We start from the raw sequence: 21,175 nt of genomic DNA, 5'->3' as shown, positions 1-21,175 counted from the left end.
CGGAGGAGTTCGTTGCAGAAATGGCGAGCCGTACGTGTGGCGCACTCCGTATAGCACCAAATCACGAAGAACGCCTGCTCTTCAGTCAGGCCTGCCAGCGTGGACAGAGGGTTTGAGTGGTGCAAACTGCGGGCCGAGTTCAGCGCCGTCCAAGACGTCTTCAGCGAGATGAGTTTCAGCAGCTGCCCGTAGCTGTCCCCTAAGGCCTTGTGACGGATGCCTTGGTCCGCTTCCAGACATTGTGCGCCGCTCACGAACTCAGCACTGCGAGTTTTACCTGTGCCGAAAGCACCGTCAGAGAAAAGCATCGAAGACAGCGCGACTGCGACCTGGAACCCGAGGCCGGCGTACTTGAGGGACAGGGGCGCGTCCAGGTGGTACAAGGGAATTTCCATCGCGTACGGCATCACCGTAACCTGGTAGGAACCCTCGGCGGCCACAACCGGGTCCTCCCAATCCTGGGGAGCAAGACGAGGCCGTACATCACCGACGACAGAGCTGTCGAGGCCTTCCATGGCCAGCCGCCAGTCTGCCGTTATGCTGCCTGTCATTTTGGGATACGACGCGAACGCCGCCCGTAATCGCAGAGGCGACGACCTGAAAACCTCTTCTAACAGCTTCTGCGCATCACTCCCTAGAAATGAGGCCAACCTGTCTTGCAGGACCCAGCCCGCGGCGATGAGCCCCATGGCAGAGCGGATTCTGGCATTCAGCTGAGAGACGTCCATACGCACGTTCGGGTTGGCCAGGTCTTCCACGTGAGGCGCGTAGAAGGCGTAGCCGAAGCCGCTATGCGCCATGTCGAAGCACGAGTCTCGGTGAGCTTCTAGAGCTTCGTCGAAGCTGCTGTGGGCATTTGTGATAGCATCAGCATTGGTCATCGACGATATCAGCATGACGGCGCACCAGGAGATGAACCAACTTGAGTAGCGCTCTCCGATCTTGCCATTTAGAGCAAACAGGGCTTTGAGAAAAGCAGGATTTTCGATACGGAGGCGCGTTCCTGGTGCCAGCTCTCCGAAGGCAGCGCTCAGGGTCCGGTTCCAACGGTCGGTCGACAGGTAAGGGGTCGCGGATGAGGCGTTGCGCAAGTCTACTTCATCCGAATGCTTGCTCGGTGACGCGAGGTACGATATCTTCAGGCTCGGAACTGCCGACTCCTCAATCTTCAGTAACCCGTCGAAGGAAAGAGATTCCGTGCCTTTCGGAAATACACCGCCACGAAGAAGATTGTAATGCGATTCGTACCTTTGTAGCTGAGATAGCCGTGTTCTGATTCTCATAACTCTCTCGAAATTTCTTGATGGCGAAACTCGTACCACTGGCGCGCCGTCTTCGCCGATATCGATGATGACTTCAAGGGGCATATCCCACCTTGCTTGAGCGCTGAGGCGCACAGTCAGGCTCAGCAGGTCAGGGTTCCTGTCTAGATTAGGCCACTCTGAGCCCACATCGGCCAACAGATTCCTCAGCTGCTCCGTCTCAGCCTGTTTTCTCACGACGATATCTTCGCATGACTTGTAGAATTTAGCAGCCTTTAAAAAAAAGGGGGGGGGGGGGGGGGAGTAATATGTTAGCACCAGAATTAATTTCGAGAATGACAAACTATTCCAATCGATAGAAGCGTGTTAGCAAGTAGAGTCCAGTAATAAATTTGTTTTATTTGTTTCTCTTTCGATACTCGATGACTCGGAAGTAGTGTGGCTAACTTCAGAAGCCCTTTACTAAGTCCCGACCACCCAGGGCAGTACACTTGCACACAGCGAACAACAAGAAAACGCAAAGCGTCACGTGATAACGTAATTTTTCAGGAATACACTTGAAACAGTATGAAACATTTAAAATAACGCATTAACTACGGGAGGACACTAAACAATATGCTGAGAAATTTAAAAGCACTGCAGAAATTGTAAATTAGAAAATGATAAAACTATTTACAGAAATAAAAACCCGGATCATTAGCACTATTAAATAACTGCATTTCAAAGGCCGAGAATTGTAAATGAAACGTAAATCCCAACACCAAAAATTACGAGACGCCGTGACCTAAAATCGTAAGCAATTAAAAAAATTGTTCTTATGACGTTTTGGACCTTCTTGAGCGAACTCGCAAGCCATGTTATTACTCAGGATAATTATTCACGTAGATATGTTAAACGGTGCTTGCAGTGATTGGTGCGTATGAACAAAACTTTGTCTTGTGCAATAGGTGCAAAGTGTGGTTAAGGCTATCACATTCTGTTTCCAGCGAAATGCCTTAGCGAAACTGCTGGAAGTGTGCGTAACTTCTAAAAACAGAGAATAGTGTGTTTAAGGCACGACAGATAGCCAATAGCATGCCGCCGCGGTGGCTCAATGATTATGGCACTCAGCTGCTGGCCTGAAAGACGCGGGTTTGATCCCGGCTACGGCGGTTGAATTTCGATGGAAGCCAAATTCAAGAGGCCGGTGTACTGCGCGATGTCAGTGCACGTTAAAGAACCACAGGTGGTCGAAATTTCCTTCACTACGGCGTCTCTCATAGCCGGAGTCTCTTTGGGACGTTAAACCATACCAAACCAAACCATACAGCCAATAACATGTGCAGCCAATTTTGCAACTAGAGCGTAGTAATTCATTAGCATTCACCCAAACGCAACCATACGGCTGCAAAACAAAGGTGTATTCAACCATACGGCTGCAAAGCAAAGATGTACAGCTCTCATTTTCAGCCGTATGACTGCGCTGGAATGAATACTAATGAGCAATTACTCTGTTCTTACGAATCTAGTAGCCCTTTTAAACATTGGACAAGTGTATCTGGTATTTTCGTAGTTTTTTTTTTTTTTTTGCTAAACGGCTGCAATGCCCTTGAAGACTACACTTCTAGTTTCGTTGCAGCTTTCCTTCGGAATGACACATCCCATGCTTATAAGGGAGATCTGTTCTCTTTTGCGCGCTAGTAGATGTGCGCCTACACTAAATGAGGTGCAGTTACAGTAGAAGCACTCACGTTAAGAGGATAAGCACGACCATGAGGTCAGAGTCATAAAAACAAGTGGGCTTTCGTCCAGCCTAATGGTCGGGTGCGGTAGTTTACCAATGTTCCCATCCCCACACTGCAGCCGCTATCTTTAGAATGCACGAGCGATGTGCTGCCCATTGCACTGAACTCCCTTTGCACGGAGCTTCACTTGTCTTTCCGCCAAATCAGTATTCAGTTCTGCGCATGTGTTCGTTGTGTATATTGTTCTAGTTCGCTTGCTTCGCACAGCTGATTTTCTATAATGTATACAAGAAACAACTGACAGTTATTTTTCAGTTTTAAAGGAACAGATTGATTCTAAAATCTCTGATATGCTTGCAAGGGTGGAAGAGCGGGCTAGTTGGTAGTTCATCTTGAGGAAAAACACAGCGCACTCCTAAGACACGGACAAAGAAAGGCAAGACGATACAGCGCTGACTTCAACTCATTATTTTATTGTGGAGCAACATATATATACGTTCGAAAAGTGGGCGGGAAGACATGAGTAACATCTGCTGTGTTTGCACGCGACCGAAAGATAACAAACTGCAATTGAAAATAACATGAGGGCAAGGGTGACCCTTGGAGGCAACAAAACTGAAAACTAGACAAGATAAAGAGACAAGTTGAGGGGCAATTAAACGGATCACGCTTAAAAGGATGACGCAAGCAGGCAGTACAAGAGACAAAAAACACTAGGAGATGACAAGTGAACAAAATGCACTAAAAGGCCAAAAAGACCATTAAAAAGTTGGAGGCTTATCAAGGTTAAGCCCAGTGGATGCGAAGCAGCCTTCGTTTTGCATTCTTATTATTAACGTCCTTAGCGTTTGGAGGCATCTTGACCGCATACACGCCCGGCGCAAAGACGCTGGCGCGGTTGCGGGCAAGAGACTGACGCGACGGCGGGCGCGCGCCGCTTCATCCCTGGCGTGACGTCACATATCACGTGATGCAGCGATGGTGGCGCGACGGCGCGAACCGAAGCGTGGAGGCCTCCGCCGGGCGACATCCGACGGCGCGATATGAGGCCCCATCTGCAGCCGGTGTGACGTCATCACGTGACGTCACATCATGTGATCTCACTTCAAGGTCAATGGTGGCCACCGCCGGGCGTCGCGCGAAGGCCCGAAACCTACGTTAATATGCTTCGCATAAAAATTTTTTTAAACCGATAAAAGAACTCATGTCTTCCCGCCCACTTTTCGAACGTATATATATGTTGCTCCACAATAAAATAATCAGTTGAAGTCAGCGCTGTATCGTCTTGCCTTTCTTTGTCCGTGTCTTGGGAGTGCGCTGTGTTTTTCCTCAAGACAACCCTGATATGCAACACCTTTTTTTTATATTTCCATCCACTAGAAAAACGGCACAAGGCGGTTAAGCGAATTACGTCTTCGAAGCTCAGTTACGTGGCGGAGATCATAAATTTTGTGTGCAGCAGCGGGAGTTACACGCATTAAAATTTAACCTCGTGATGGTAGCTACGGCTGCTGAGAGAAGCTATGTATGACGGATGTGTACATATTTATGCGTGAGTGTGTTGATTCGTGACATTGGACGAAATACTATTCGCCATAACACCTCGCGGCCAAACTAGCAGCGAAAGGGTGAACTAGCACCTCCTAGAAGCACTGCAGAGATATAAAAAATTGAGACGCTTGAGCTCCACCCTAAGGGTATGAAGTTACAGCGTAATGGGTTAATTCTCATATATGCGTAAGGTCATTCTCTACTTTATGTTCATATAATCCTGGGAGTTCTCATATCCCTCCTGACGCAGTTGTGCAGCGGTTAAGCGATGCGCCACTGTCCTGCGATGGCAGGTGCTCCCAGCGGTGGGCTTCGTGTAGCCCATGTTGCTCCGCCCGAGCGACCAGTCATTAACTGCCATCTGCCACGGTGGGCAGTGTGCTCACTATCAAGTGTGCAGGTTGTGATAAAGCCGCAAGGTCACGTGACCTAGGTGGCCCACCTGCTTCCTAGGTCGCTATCTGTGGACAACTTTCCGTAGCTATGGCCGTGATTTTTCGCTCACATCGCTGACGCTGGATCCCTGGACAACTGGACCTTTAACGTGGTCACGTTGACATTATTTTTCCGCCTTTCAAGATAACTAGCGAGCGATGTCGTGTTGGTGCGACATGAATGTATACCAGGGGTTACAGAGCACTTCAGATTTTTGCCTTGTTCCCAGATCCCCTCCCCCCCCTCCTCCCCCCCCTCCGCCCTTCCTGCTGTCTCTGAGGTTAGCAACGACTCGGGCGAACTCACCGCCAGGGCGGCCGGGGAATACGCTTCCCCGCTGCGCACCACTGCCTCTGCGGCGGCCACCACGTGCTCCCTGAAGGCCCGCAGCGCGTGTTCCCTCCCGGAGCCCGGTTGGCCGCTCCGCCTGCGCGTGCACACGTAGTCGTGGAAGTCGTGGCAGGGGCTCACCGACCGGTTCGTGATGTCGCCGAGGAGTTGGGCGTAGGCCTCGCATGCGGCGCCGGAGCACAGGACCTCTGGCGGTCTCCTGCTAGCACTCCACCTGTATTCATGGGCAGGGTAAGAGATTTAGAAGGGGCGCCATAATGAGAACAACAGAACAGAAGCCCCGTGTGGAGTTCAGTAGCATTGCGGTGAGCGCTATATGACTGCGGACTGCGCTGAATCATTTATGCTACTGGCAGGTATACCACTCCGACCACTGCTCATTTAGCCCCTTCTTCACTACCATGTCAGTGATAAGCGAGGCTCGGTGAATTGGAGTTGTAGAAGTAGTGGCTGTTCTGGGAGTTAATTTTGAGAAATGGCTCCGGCCGCCGTAAACGCCTCGTTGAATGATGGGCGCCAAAACTACTCTGGGGTATGAAAAATACAGAACATGAGAAAGACAGAATGGAACGGTGCGATTGGTTATATGAAGGAGAGGCTCCATAAAAGCTTGATGACAGCGCGTGATATGCAGTGACACCATTTAGTAGAGACAGATAGAGCACCGAAGCGCTCTGCATAGGGCATCCCTTGCCCCAGCGGTGACTAAGGCGCACCACGCTGCATCGCTGGTAGTCTAGACGTTAGGGATGGAGAATGGACTAGCCACCAATGATAATGAATTTGGGTGAGACTCATTTTCATTACTGAAAGAGAACGTTCGCAGAATTGCAACAATAATATTGTCATGACGCCATAGACCTCATGCACTGTCCTCGACGAAAGCGTGAATGGAAATTCGTTTAATAGGTGAGTGCCAACCGTCCGGTGTTGCAGCATCGGTGTCCTCTGTGGTGTGTTTGAAAGCTTCCTTCTGACATATGAACCAGATGAGACCGTGATCACCGAAACATGGCTCCAAAACAGCATTGCTGATAGTGAACTTGTAGCTCCCCTAGCTTGAAATTGTAGGCCACGATCATTGCACGAGGCGCGGCGGTGTTGTGGTAATGAGCAACAAAGACTTCTATTTTTCACTGGTTCCACACACTGGTCACCACGAAGTGGTCTTGATAGCAGTTAGAATCGGAAACGTTAGCTTCTTAATTAGTTCCATTTATAGGCCACTGAATGGATGCATTCCACTGCAAACGATATAGTTAATTGTCGCGTGAGGCGAAATTAACTTGCCGAAGATCAACTAGGTCTTCTTGAGTGTGTATCCTTGCTGCCAAAATTCTGGTCAAGCAAACTGGCGAGCCACCCACACTCATCACATCGAGCGCTAGTTCATGCATGTAGATCTCCTTCTTGTTTCCGATTAAGTTAAGCAACTAGACCGTGTAGCAGAATGGTCTGATCCTGAAGCAGTATTTCTGCAAAGTCGCTTAATGCGATTGAAAGACACAACTGAATACCCAGTAACTTTTCGTGACTTTCCGAAGATATAGGTATTCCGTATTACCTTGCGCTAAACTATGACGCTTTTACAAATATGTTTAACGAAGGTACGTCAAGCACAAGCCGGCCGTAGCTGCTCTTTAAACACGCAGTGCACGAAACTGTCCGAAAACATGTGCCGGTAAAACGGGAGAAATTAAATAGGCACACACCTCAGAACACAAGGGAAATTTTCCAAGGAAAGAAACAAATGGAACATTGCCTCCAAGATCAAGCGCGGCGCCTAATACACGGGCAGTGCTTAGCGCAGACCAACGTTCAAAAAGGAAACAATCAACATACAATATTTAAACGCGAGAGCGTACTATCCCCATGTCCGAAAAATTGCCCGGTGTCGGCGTTGGCGATCGTTTGAAGCATCGCAGCCGGAGCTGGCAGATGGAATGTGGCGCCTGCCAAATGGGTCACGTGACCTTGTGACATCATAACTTCCCCATCATGGCAGGTAGCGATATGCCCACGGGATTGTGAGCAAACTGCCCCCCGTGGCAGGTGGCAGTTAAATGAATGACTTGCCGCAAAAGGTCGCTCGGGAAGAGAAACCGGGGCCTCAAAACGCTCAGCGGTGGCTGTGCTTGAAAAAGCCACGTCCCGCGGTAGTTGGTTTGGTTTGGTTTATGGGGTTTAACGTCCCAAAGCGGCTAAGGCTATGAGAGACGCCGTAGTGGAGGCCTCCGGAAATTTCGACCACTTGGGGTTCTTTAACGTGCACTGACATCGCACTATACACGGGCTTCTAGAATTTCTCCTCCAAAGAAATTGAACCGCCCCGGCCGGGATCGAACCCGCGACTTTCGGGTCAGCAGCCGAGCACCATAACCACTCAGCTACCGCGACGTCCCGCGGTAGTCACTGCAGCGCCCTGGGGTCCCCATTGCGCCTGACTTCGCAGGCAAGGTCAGTCTCTACTTTGCATTCATAGATCGCAGGGAGTCTTTATGCCACACCTGGCACTGTGGTGCAACAGTTGAGCGATGCGCCACTTTCCCTGCAAGTAGCTGTTTCAAACACAGCCAACCATGGGCTTGTGAGACCCAGCTTTCTCACCACGAACATTGACTCGCGACCAATCCTTATTTTAACTTCCACCTGCCACGATGGGCGGGGAGGGATGATGTCACAATGTCCCGTGACCTAGACAGCATGTAGGTACTCTTCTTTCAGTGCGAAAGCACTAGTTAACATAGTCCCCACCACGAATCGATTTAACCACGTTCAAACCCTGCCACTTATTTCGCTCACTACGCCGACGCCGGATTTCCAGCAGAACGGGAGTCTTAACGCAGTCGCATTGATACAAGTAATTTACGAAGAACTCTTGAACTAAAGCTACGTTTGAGCGCTCATGTCGAGTAGGTAGTCTCAGGACCATCTCGACGGCTCTGGACACTAATGCATAGACTAAAACACGTTCCGCTAGGCGAAAATGCATTTGACCAAGTCGGCACCCATTGGTTCCTTTGCAGAGGCGGGTAAGTTCAACAATTCCAAACACCTTTTTGGCCTTACGCGGCATGCACTGTGCTAGTACAGCCCAGAGAATTGCCCTCACCTGAGGCACACGAAAATTGCGGTGCAGGCGAGCGTGATGACGACGCAGACGGCGGCCGTACCGATACCGCTGTGAGCACTGGGGTACCGGTTGCGTTCGCCCTTGATCCTGACGTCGGCAGTCTCCATGGGCAGGCTCGAGTGTTCGCCTCTGGTCCTGAAGATCTTCTTCTTCGCTTGGTCAGAGCGTCTGCATCACGCGCACTGCGGCCCTTCTTCTTCGCGTGCGGCTAGCGACGGCGGGACGTGCGCTGTTGCCCGTGCGCGTACTACATGTTCGCAAACCTTGGGCTGTACAGCAGTTTTCAGTGAACTGAAGGCTACAAACATATGAAATGCTATTTGTTGTATCCCTTACCGTTGGGGAACTGCCCGGTCCGACTGCGCCGGAGCAGCCGGAGCACCACCACGTCAAGCACCCGCCACGTACTTCGACCGACTCCTTTATTCACAGTTCATGATGAATGTATATACAGATGTACGAGTGAGCTGACCAGATAGGGCGCGTGCCTAGCGCCACCTAGTTTATACAAACATAACTACAGAATACAATACCACATTATTCCCCCTCAAAAACAGTTAGTAACTAACACTGGAAAAAAATTACCGACGATTACGTTACTTCCTAATGCGAAATTTGAGCGCAGCAAATAAGCTGTTTCACCTTTTCGATAGTGAGTCAACCCCAGCTGCGGAGTTGGTACAGGGACAACGCCGCCGATGCCGACACAAACAATATGATACCCTCGCTTCCGCAGCGCTAAGAACCAGGTCTAGCCGTGGGAAGGTGGTCACGTATTCGTCGACGTGCCGGGGCCTACGTGAAATAACCGGCGCGTCGGCAACTGAAGAGCACCCTATCCGCCACACAAGAACAGGGAGGGGGGGGGGGGGGGGGGGACCCTTTCCTCCTCTTTCTGCATGGCGGCGACGGTGTTCTATGCAGTCACGTTATCTTGACTCTCTAGCGGCGTCAGCGGCATCCAGCGGTATCAGTCGGTCGTTATCAGTCGGTCGCTGCTAGCGCTGGGGGGATGAAAGGGGGGCGGAGCTGGTTACGAGGCCGACGACAACGACGACGCGAAACCCAGGAACGGACGCCAAAGAGCTGCGCTCTAAAACAGAATCAACACTCAATGTCTTTGATACTCTTTAAACCACACTGGTGGTCTTCTTTGTCTCGTCGAATGCCTCAGTTCTGGAACGTCCCTTCCAACTGGCGTCTGAACAGATGGCTGCTGAGGTGGGTCGTGGTTCTCCTGCTGTGGTTCGCCAAGTGGTTTTGCTGTTTCAGGCGAACAACTTTTCGGAACTGTAGGTGGCGTAACTGGTTTGGGGCAAGGTACCAGCCGACTCCGATTCCATGTGCGGCCATCATTGAGCTTGTAGGTATCTTGACCACATTGGTCCACAATGGTGAGTGGACTTGAGTAGCTCAAAGCGCCCTTAGGCACGTGACCAGGTAACTTGACTCTCACCGGTTGACCTGTTGTTAATTGAGAGTGCTTCGCAGCTCGTCGACGGTCAGTGTAAGTCTTACTTGCTTGTTGCTTTTGTGCTACTCTGCTGCGGATGGACTTCATCGCTGCCTGCGGATCTTGAAAAAACTCGTTACCTGGCGCTCCTACAAGATCAAGTTTTGTTCTGGGATGACGGCCGTGAAGAAGGACGGAAGGCTTCACTCCTGTGGTCACATGCGGTGTGAAACGGTAGACTCCAAGGTATTCGGTGATATCTTCCTTCAAAGGCCGATGTTCCTGTGTGCAGACTTGAACGTACTCTTTGAGTACTCGATTAAACCTCTCTACCTGCCCGTTAGCTTGCGGATGATAGACTGCCGAATACGTATGAGCGATGCCACGTTCTTTGAGAAAACTGTCAAACTCCAAGGCTGTAAACTGAGCACCATGATCACTCACAATCTCGTCTGGATATCCTTCCCTGCTGAAGATACTTCGCAGAAAGGAGATGACTGTTGCAGTTGTCACTTTTGCTGAGAAACAAACCCCAGGCCACTTGCTGTAGTAATCGATGGCTGTAATGGCAAAACGGTAATCTGCCGGCACTTCGGAAAAAGGGCCCACAATATCGATGCCTAGCTTCTGCCATGGTGCAGATGGGAATGCAATTGGCTGCAGAGGTGGTGTCACGGGTTTTGCAGAAAACTGGCAAAACAGTTCGGGGCCAAGGCCTTCTGGCGCTTGCGTAATATGGGTGCATTGCAATGACGTACCGTTGATGCGCAGACGCAGCGTTTCGACAGCGTCGATGCCGAGAATCAGTACCATCCTTGACGACGTAGAAGAGAATGTCGGCCTGCCGATCCTGGAAGATGACTGGCGCCGTGAAACACCCCTCGATGGTTATTCTGCGGCGAGAGAAATCGTAGAGTGACGCTGATGTTGGCTGCAAAGGGAAGCGTTTCAACCTTGAATACGTGGCGTTCGACAGAATGCAGACAGCAGAACCCGTGTCTACGAGGAAACGTATAGGAACATCTTGTACGAGGACTTCTGTGTGTATCCCTCCTTTGCACTGCCGGTCGAGAAGCAACACGTTGAGATCGCCGGATGCACTGCAGGTGTCGACTTCTCGAACAGCAAGGGCCCTCTCGTCAGGCATGCCGCTTCTACAGACACGCTGAAAATGTCCACGTTTGCCACATTTGCTGCATGTTTTACCCCGCGCCTTGCACGTCTTGGAATCTGCAAGATGCCCTGAAGACCCGCAACGGAAACAGGACTTTGGCTGCTGCGAACGTGGTAACTGCGTTTCTGAGCGGCATGGCGTCCGATGTTTTTCGACCTTTTGAACGCTCGCAGCCGATGACTGCAGCTCAAGTGAGTATTTCGTGGCTTCTTCGAAACTGTTTGCAATAGCCAGTGCACGTTCAAGAGTGAGCGAAGTGCCTTCAAGCAGTAAGCGTTCCCGAAGAACAGGGTTGCACGTTTTCGCTACAAGTTGGTCACGAATAAAATCGTCAGCCTGCTTACCGAAGTCGCAACTTAATGCCAGCTCACGCAACGCCGTGACGAACGCTGTTGCAGTCTCCCCGGGCAGTTGGGTGCGTTGTCCGAACCGATGCCGCTCCACGACGACGTTCGTTTTAGAAGTGAAGTAAGCGTCCAACGTGGCCACAGCTGCATCGTACTCGTCGCTCGTACCGCTTCCTTCCTTTCCTTCTGTAGGCGGCGTCGACGATTTCTCCTCCGGCAACGCGTAGTACAAGCGTTGGCCTTCCACACCCAAACAGTGTAGCAACAAAGCTTTACGGCGCGCAGGTGGGTGAGCGTCGCTCCCGGACGCCAGGAGATAGTTCTTGAAAAGGCGGTGCCACTGCGTCCAAGGAATGGCGGGCTTCCCGGGCGTCGGCAGGAACTCGGGCGGTTGATGCAGGCTCATTGCTTCCGCGTTCGGTTACTTCACCACTCGTCGCCAACTGTTGTATCCCTTACCGTTGGGGAACTGCCCGGTCCGACTGCGCCGGAGCAGCCGGAGCACCACCACGTCAAGCACCCGCCACGTACTTCGACCAACTCCTTTATTTGTTGTTGTTGTTGTTGTGACTGAGAGAAGGGTGAAAAGGAAATTGCACGGGCCTGCCTACTGGCTCGAGCCGAGCCACCACCGCTGCCACGTGCAGATAGAGGAGAGTTAAAAGATCAGAGGAAGGAGAGAGAGGAAAGAAAAGACGCGCGTCGCAGCAACAACTGCGTCCGCCGGAGCGGACGCTGCTCAAACAACAGATAAGCGGCCGAAGCCGCGCTCGCCGAAGCGAGTTCATGATGAATATATATACAGATGTACGAGTCAGCTGACCAGATAGGGCGCGTGCCTAGTGCCACCTAGTTTATACAAACATAACTACAGAATACAATACCACACTATTGACAGAATTGAACGCTGTAGCTTATAACCCAGAAACAACAACAACAAAAAAACGTGTCATCCCAAGAATATAATAATGGTAGCTGGGTTTGTTAGTACATATTCAGGAAAACGAACTACAGAGAATATTTACCACATTCGAATCAGCCGTGTGCTACGTAGAAGACGGCGATGCGATGAGCGGGCAGTGGCGATGGCCGGAGGGCTCGCGCTAGGCCAACTGCGAATAAGTCTGGATGAATTTTGCTCATGATTAGATCGACAAAAAACCAAGGCCAATCTCCCACCATGTGTATGTGCCATTGCTCCAAAGGCAACAACCACAACAACAGACAAGGAAGCAGACAACGGACGATTTTGCTAAGGGTTGGCACTCATCTGATTAGTGCTTACGCAATGATACTGTTGCGCAAACTGCGGAATCGGGCGAAGTGATGGGGACGGGATGAGCGCCACCTGAAGACGAATAACTGTACCCCAGAGGACTAGACTAACGAAGCTTGTAGCCATGGGCAGCTTGCATTCAGACAACACAAGGGCTCCGAGGAGATTTAGAGGCTTTAGAAAGTGTATTAGTGCGCGGCCGAGTCGTTGCGACTGGCGCCTCAGGAGTCGGGCTCTGTACGTGACCAGGTTTTAGGCATGGCATGCTTTTGCCTCTCATTCTCGGCAAATCCAGACGAACATCGAGTGGGAACGGCTGCAAACCTGCGGTCAAATATGCAAGTGAACTTATCCGAAAACCTCCGAACATTCGCGCCGGCCGCTGATGAGCGAGAGTGAAGCAGAAGAACGGAAGGGCCGGGAGGTCTTCGAAGAATATACGGGATTTATATCTTTGTCTCCGATGGTATTTTTAATTATAGTACATTCACCTCCTACCACTACCACCAGACTTTTTCTGCTTTGTGTAAGAAATTCTTTTCGGCCTGTGCGAGAGCGTATTCGTTTCTTGTTTATTTTCTTGCGCAGTTTTGCGCATATACCTGCACGCTTGGCATGCAGGTGGCGCATCAAGGGTGATGAAGAGGACGTTTCTCCTTCGCACGCGACGCTCCGGGCCATTCGATAACAACAACAACAACGATCTGCGAAGAAAGCAACCTGCGTGATGAGCAACCGTTCAATGGAGAATACTACCAAGAAGACCACGAACAAACGCTTGCTTTCCACGGCCGGTGATGCGCTGGGCGGTGAATCGGAAGGAGAGGTGGAGCTGCGCCCAGGCGACACCTCTCGCCGCGACCGTGGCGGCGACGACACCAACGGGAAGCGGTCGTCCCAGGGCACCGGAGCGTTCGCACCGTATGTGGACGTGAAGGCCGACCTTATGGAAGCCAACATCCGCGATATGACCAGCAGCTACCAGAGCAGCAGCGCCTCGAAGCAGAGCGCTGCCAGGGGCAAGAAAGAATGGCGGCCGAACGGGACTAAGGGCGCCGATGCAGCCAGCTCGCTGAGCGAAGGTTCCAATGAGGAGGACACGCCTATTCATGCGACGCAGCGAGTCCTTACGGTCACGCCGCCCAGCCCGGTGGCTTCATCGGTGGATATCCTCGTCGACGAAGAAGGAGAACCGAAGAAGAAGTCGTTCCTGAAAAGAGTCTCCTCGCAGTTGAGGTACGGGGGCGAGTAGGGAGATGGCGGCTTCGAATTAGCGTTTCGAGAGGTGCTTTAGGGGCAGCGCATTGTTGAGACATTTGTAAAGAAAAAGCAGAAATCAAAGGACTCATGTATCTAGCTTTTAGAGCGATGCTTATGCAAATATGTCGCGCTTAAAAAAAATGACCTTTATTGGTGCCGCTGTGCTACGGAGTGAGCGTGCTATGGGTCGCCGCAAAAAGGGCGTACTGTGATGCGCAAATATTGAGAAGCAGCGTTGAAATCTTGAGCCAAGCTAACTGTTTTCAACATTCAGTAGAATTTTATTTTCCTCGAAGAAAAACAAAGTGCAAAGTATTACATATAATATTCAATTATAACGATTCACCAGGGCGTGTAGCAAATGAAAGCAAAGCAGTAATTCTCACATCCCTGGCTAGCGGCAAAAGAGCTTGTTCACGAAAAAGTTCACCATTTTTGTACAATTAAATTACCAAATAAATTATAATAATCTTAAGAAACATCCCGTTGGCAGTTGTGTAGTAAATTATAAAACGTATTACGAAAGAAACCTTTAATGTAGAGGAGATTGGCAAACTTAATTATACAGCCCCGCATCAGTTTATCGTCCACTGAAACGGTTTGGGATGTCGCATTTCTTTAAAGGGACACTGAGAACACATTCGAGGTGGCCTACACTGATAGACGACGAATTTATAATGACGAAGCTACCGTCAGCGAGAAGAGAGGTTTTATAAGCAAGAAATATAAAAAAAATAAATATAGGCAACATTTTTTGCTGCCATTCTTCCACGAATAAAGAGATGGCATATATATTTTCCATCACGGATCTCTCAGGCTTGGCCACAATGCCATCTACTAGTAGTGAGCGGTCACAAAGTCCACAGATGTCTCGACATCGTCACCAACATTGCGAGTTTGAATCAAATGGCTAAAATGAATTCCCAAATTTCAACTGTATATTTTGCACCCATGAACGGGTCTTTTGCTGTAGAACGAACGTTAATAGACCGACAAAAAGTGCGAGACTTCAATTTTGCAAAGAAGGAAAATTCCTTGCAGTAGCCCCCATTTGCCTTTAGAACTATGAAAAGCTGCGGCGTCTATTGTTCACTCTAGAGTTAAAATAAGCAAGAACATGCCTTTCACGGGAACTCACATTATGGCGCCATTATAGGACAATTTGTAGGTTAGCATGAAGTATAGTGCGTTATTGTCGAAATGTTATGGACACCAAATATCGGGCAAATTGCATAAGTGATGAATGTTCACAGGGTCTTAAGAATGACAAAACTGTAGAAAATAACCCCAATGTGCTGTAGGTAATTCAATAATTTATTCCACTCCGGGTTTCCCTCTGGGGTGACTATTTCACTGCTCTAATAAAATATGATACGCTTACGTTAGTTACGTAAGGCGCGAAATACAGTAATAGGCAGCGTGAACGTTGTGAATTCTTTTCAAATTATGCCCATTCTGCGAATTCTCTCTAATTGCAGCAACTTAAACCTCTCCAAATCCTACGCAGATCCCTCCATCCTTAAATGGACATCTGGGAGAAATTGTGGTTTCTTTGTATTTATAATATACCGCGTTCTGGTCATAAATTTATAGCTACTACCAAAAACAAATCCTTCATAAGCTAGAACGAACCGAAAAGTTAAGTACATATCTTACCTTCTCCAGCCGTTTTCGCATATAAACTGGGGTGGTGGACACAGTTTTTTGGACACAGATCTCAGAGGCTCGATTGAGCCGCCATCTTCTTCAAAAACGGATATCTGGGATTACTTCGCGGCGTAGTTGTCACGAGTTTCAGTCAAGTGGCAGGAAAATTTTTCAAGTTCAATTTCCTCCGTAATAAATACGTCTTTTGGTGCCGGAAGAACATGAGTATATCCAAAAGAAAATTCTATCAATCGACATTCACGAACTGCAAAAATTAGATGGAGGTTCCCACGGTGTCCATTTAAAAGCTTCAGACCTTGAGCGGTCCGAATACAACAATCATAATTGCTCCTGCTCCCCTACGTAGACACGCCCTCTGTGGCTCCGGCAGAGCGAATAAGACACACTATGAGGTATCCACCTAACTCAGCGCGGCATGCTTCCGTACAGCGTGTTTGCGGGCTGCGTCCCGACCGCATGTTGCCTATATTCAATCTGCACCATGTTTGCTGCCCCCGATGGCAACAAAGGCTGCATGATTCGCAGGCTGTGATTACGTTTTCCATGACGTAACCGAAACCAAGCTGCAGCGGGATGCGTACTAGTAACTCATATCGTTGTAAACAGCATTGCACACCATTTCAGTACACATTTCCGCATTAATCCAGTGCAGCCCGATGTTACAAAGTCCTGCGCATGAGGGCTTCCCATTCTGTCTCCTTAATCGTTGCAGCACCTCCTCCTACTCCCTCGACGAGCCCCTGAGCCAGGTGGCAATCGCCGTCTTTTCGATCTGCTTCCTGTTCGTGATCGTTGCTTCCACCGTGATCGTCTCCTCCTGTGGAGCGGGACCCTGCAACGAGACCGGCAACACGGAGGCGGCGAGCAACAACACGGCGCTCGCGGCGCCACCGAGCTCCTATTGGAGAACGAACGCCTCTAAGAACAGCCACGTCTACGTATTCTAGACAGATCAGCTGCAACACTACGTTGTATGCGCAAATTAGAAAAAAAAGATTAGGAAACAAAGAAGTCTCCTTCTCATTCTATACATATGCTACTTACCATAATCTTGTTTGAGGCCGTTCCCCGCTTTGCATCCGTACCCACATCTGCGATTGCCAGAGCGAGACATTCTCTACGACGAAGCAGCAGCTAATATAAAGTGGTGAAAGTTGAAGCCGAAGAAAAAAGTAGCCGTGACGCCACCAGCCAATTGCAAGGAAGCAGACAAACTAGCAGGCGGGAATCTCAAAGGCGAAGCATATATGCGAGCACTTGTGCCCGCAGAAACGACATCTCTGCGATGGTTGTGCTAACGCTGGCAAATTTCAACCGTTTGCGTGGAAGTCGGCGACACTGATTTTGAGCATGGCTCAAGGCGAGCTTTTATGGCCAATCGTCACCACCAGGTGTGCTTGTAATGAGGCACCCCGCCGGATATTCTGTACTTCGCCGACCAGCGCCATCTCCTGTCCACTAGAAGCGAACATTACGCAACTGAGAAAGGATATTTACCCGTGTATTAAAGTGAGTGGTGAGATGCTGCGGAAAGGAGAAAGGGAGGAAAAAAGACTATTGCGACGCACCTCCACGCGTCAAGGATGTGCGCCCTATACTACAATAACCACGGACAGCTGTTCCCAGGTTAACTAGCCTAGCCCGCCATATGATGTTGATAGCCTTGGCCTCACCTTCCTGTTTTCTAGAGTGCTGCCAACTGTTTCTGACAATGATAAGGAATTCCGGCAGTAATTTTGTACATTTTATGGCAGCCGCGAATAAAAAGCGTATGCATCTTGCGGAGCTCCCAAAATGCGTTTTTCATTGATAGTCCCCGAACTTCGTAGCCTTTTATAAGCTCTTCAGAGTCCATAGAAGGCTTCGTTAGGACTAGCATAATTAAATTCTTTAATAAACTTAAGTGTTGAGGAGTGTGCACGTATGCAGCACGTATTATAACCTTAATAGTACCGTCATACCATGCTTCAATCGATAAACATTCTGCAGCACGGTTTTTAGCTACAGGTGGCTGAAATCATCGCCTTTCGCATACGACCTTTCCCGGAGCAGAATATCTTAGCGCAACTGTGTGTGCCGTTGGCTCTCTGTGAGGCTACGCAGTTGTTGCTGTTATCTTGGAAACATAAGGGCGCGTACGCACAAACAGAACTGACCAAAACCCAGGCGGTGGGCTTCAGATTTTTTTAAAGATTCAATGCAGAATAAATTACTTAAAAGAAAAATAAAAGGATCAAATTTACGTCTGTGGCAGAGATTATTGAATGTGCAAAAAGGGGAAATAATGTTTGGAACGAAGGAAAAAATCATGATGGAATAGGTTTGGATTCGAGAAGAAAATTTGAATGATGGAGCGTACTGCGCCGTCTGTTGTTGAGTTAACAACAACTGGAACATTCTCATTGATCAGTTCAATCACAGAAGCGCTGAGTGAAACAACAACCACAGAAGACAATCACAACACAAGTTTTTGGATTAGAATTTCTAGCAATCGCCTTCTTAAAGAAGTGAAGCAGGAACATATGAGGAGAAAGCGAAATATAGTTTCAGGCTCAGCCCAGTATGGGAACAGGAGATCGGTCTGACCAGGTATATAGACATACTAAGAATGGTTTTTGTTTTACGGGATTTAACATCCCAATGCGACTCAGGCCATAAGGGACGCCGCAGTGGAGGGCTCCGTAAAACTTAGATCATATTGGGTTCTTTAACGTACACTGATATCGCGCAGTACACGGAGCCTGTGCAATTTCGCCTTCATTGAAATACGACAGCCGCGGCCGGGATCGAAGCCGCGTCTTTCGGGTCAGCAGCAGAGCCCCATAACCACTGAGACAACGCGGCGGCGCCTGCCTACCAAGACGGAGTTTTGCCAGGCTGTAAAAGCTTGGTGACACAGCATGCTTATTTATGCATTTCCTTCAGTTTGTGGAATGTTCGACATCCGAGGAACAGTATTTTCGGCCCTAACCCTGTGCTGATAAATGAAACTGTTGTGACCCCCGCCGTATTTTTTATCTTTACGAAAATGAATTTTCCGACTGCGAAGCGCATCAGGTGCCACTCGAGTCGTCGGAATATTTCGAAACATCCGTCCATCCTCGACTTGGTGACGTGGAATGAGCCGGCTGACGTTTTTCACTGTATTTTCTTCTGTCATAAAAAATGAGAACAGAACTTCAAGATGGGTTATTTAGGCGTTGAAGTGAGAGCATATGGTATATTTTATTGGTCACAACTTGCATGTCCACACGTAAGGTGATGGCTTAAGATCTGAGATACCAGATACTTAGCTCGCACAATTCCTTTTTCGCCAGACCGAGTGAATCGTTGACTATCGCAGCGCTTTCGTTGACAGTTACCAGCAACGCTGATGGTTCTTAGCTGCGGTAAACTAAAGTGCATACCTCTCAACTTTACGGACTTGGCCACCAGAATCTACCTCGACCCAAAAAGAATAGATTTTTCCATCACGACTCTCAAACTAGACATCGCGACAAGCTTGAGGCCTCTGTGCTCATTGGTTGTTACATATTCTAGTCCTTGCATTTCATGTAAAGCTGACGAAAATCATGACCTTCGGCTCGAGGGTCTTTCGGTGGAGGCCGTAGGTGAAACACTGAATAGTAAAGGCATATGACACTGACTAGTAGGCTCTTTGAAGGACTAGATGTCCAGGACAGACTGGCGGGAACAACTTCAGCATTATTGTTTTGTAACCTTTGAAGTGGGCACGTTTACAACACGGGAAGGTCATACTGTCGCTAAGAAATGAGTCTCGCGAACGTCCTCACACCGTTATAAGCCAATTTACGGTGCAGTCTTTCTGCTCTGAGTTTAAAGTTACCACGTTGTTGGGAGCTGAGCCCGACGCCATGACAACCCAATCATTGTTGTGAGACCGTGGGTCTGTCATGATCAAAGTAGAGATTATGCGGCTGAGTTACTCCGCAGTAGCTTCTTTCGTTGCAAACAGTGACTGTAAGAAAAACAAAAACATCGCCCTACGACGAAATCAATGATTCATACTAAAAATAAGTTTACAATGCAGCCAAAGGATTTAACTATTTTGCCTTAGGAATGGCATTGCAGAAGGGTTTTGTCGAAATGATTAGAAACCTGATAGCTATCTTGCTAGATTGATTTAACCATGAGACCAAATTGCTTTAAAAGCCGCATTAATATAAAGATGTTAGTTTATCATGTAAAAGGAGTGAAACAAGCTGTACTCAAACAAGCAAAATGAAAGAATGTCGTACGCCAAAAAAGGAGGACACAGAAAGGAAACACAGAACAGTAAAGAGGCGCCCCTTTCCTGTTCTGTGTTTCCTTCCTGCTTCGTCCTTTTTTGGCGTACGACATTCTTTCAAGACAATGTACCAACTAACCCGTCAAAAAAGTTCTACTGAAACAAAATGACTTCAATATATTATTTTACGGAGAGGTTTTTCAGCCATGGCTGCTAACTCTAATCAGCAGCAATGCAGAACGGTCTCGTTAAATGTAGAAAATTTTAATTCGTAAGGAGGGCAAAGTATGAAATCAAAATTTACATGTAACAAGGCGTCCAACTTTAACTTCTAAGCCTTGAGAATTTTTTAGAAAGGCGGCAGTTTTGTTCGTGATGCTGAAGTGTCTTTTTCTTTGCGATTTTGTTACTGTTCGGGGGTTGTTTGTGAAGGTTTGTATGAGATTACAGCTGTGATATGTTGGCTGGGGCTCTTCAAAGACATGATTATGATTTGTTACGTGCACCCTCTTGATGGCATCATTGATTACAGAAGATAAGTAGTGTTGCATCTTTAGAATGTCTATTTAGAATTTTCTTGAAAATCTTCCAATCGTAAGAAATTCGTTTGAATCTGGTGGTCGGGGAGTTTGGGATTCAAGTTTTGCATTGGCGGGGGTGGCAGCTGTGGAAATGAAGATACTGTCGTCTCTATGCGGGTTTTCATAAATGCAAGTGATCAATGTACTTTCTTCAACTTGAACCAAAACTGCATGAGTTCGTCCTCGGTTTTAGTCAAAATTCTGAATATATAATCCATAAAAGCGTTTATAGAAGGCTGACTTGGTTGAGAATGAGGAGGGAAAATCTGATTCAGTTTTGTTAATAAATATGTTGTCGTAATTTGGCACCGTTTTTGTCCCCAGAGCTGTACCACTAGTTTGAAGATAACATGAGTTGTTGAATTCACAATTCATAAGTTTCAGGACTAAATTGGCAAGTGTTTCGAAGGTGTTTGGAGTAGGGGAGGCTCGACTTTTGTACTCTCTATATGCTCCGACCATGGCCTGACCGTCGTCCTTTGGTGTAAAGTGACACCACGTCCAGAGTAATTAGGAAACTGGGATCCGGGAAGGTGACATTGGTAATTTTTTTTCATAAAGTGGTTATTGTCGCGCATGCAATACATATGTTTCGGAGGTGTGTGTTTGATGAGAAAATGGGCATAATCAGAGGTTGGTTCTGGGAGTGTGCAAATGCCAGAAACAATAGGCCGCCCTGGATAGCTACCTTTCTGTATTTTCAGGAGCATG

General features: G+C 48.5%; 2 protein-coding genes across 2 annotated transcripts; one reads left to right on the top strand and one right to left on the bottom strand.

Moving 5' to 3' along the window:
• Window positions 1–5,314: 5,314 nt before the first annotated feature.
• On the bottom strand, window positions 5,315–12,168 carry LOC149339571 (uncharacterized). The gene is made up of 2 exons (XM_089550515.1): window positions 11,428–12,168; window positions 5,315–5,537 (listed from the first exon to the last, which is right to left on the bottom strand). Exons 1-2 carry the CDS (start codon window positions 11,834–11,836, stop codon window positions 5,440–5,442), a joined length of 507 nt encoding a protein of 168 aa, XP_089406641.1. The 5' UTR covers window positions 11,837–12,168; the 3' UTR covers window positions 5,315–5,439.
• Window positions 12,169–13,433: 1,265 nt separating this feature from the next.
• Window positions 13,434–16,605, top strand: LOC149339570 (uncharacterized). Its single transcript, XM_089550946.1, has 2 exons — window positions 13,434–13,942; window positions 16,347–16,605. Exons 1-2 carry the CDS (start codon window positions 13,434–13,436, stop codon window positions 16,579–16,581), a joined length of 744 nt encoding a protein of 247 aa, XP_089407072.1. The 3' UTR covers window positions 16,582–16,605.
• Window positions 16,606–21,175: the final 4,570 nt, after the last annotated feature.

This window comes from Amblyomma mixtum, chromosome 6 (genome assembly GCF_055824585.1).
Source record: "Amblyomma mixtum isolate Tamu chromosome 6, ASM5582458v1, whole genome shotgun sequence".
NCBI classification, from domain to species: domain Eukaryota; kingdom Metazoa; phylum Arthropoda; class Arachnida; order Ixodida; family Ixodidae; genus Amblyomma; species Amblyomma mixtum.
Note: the sequence above shows the minus strand (reverse complement) of the source record. Positions and strands in the feature narration are given on the sequence as shown.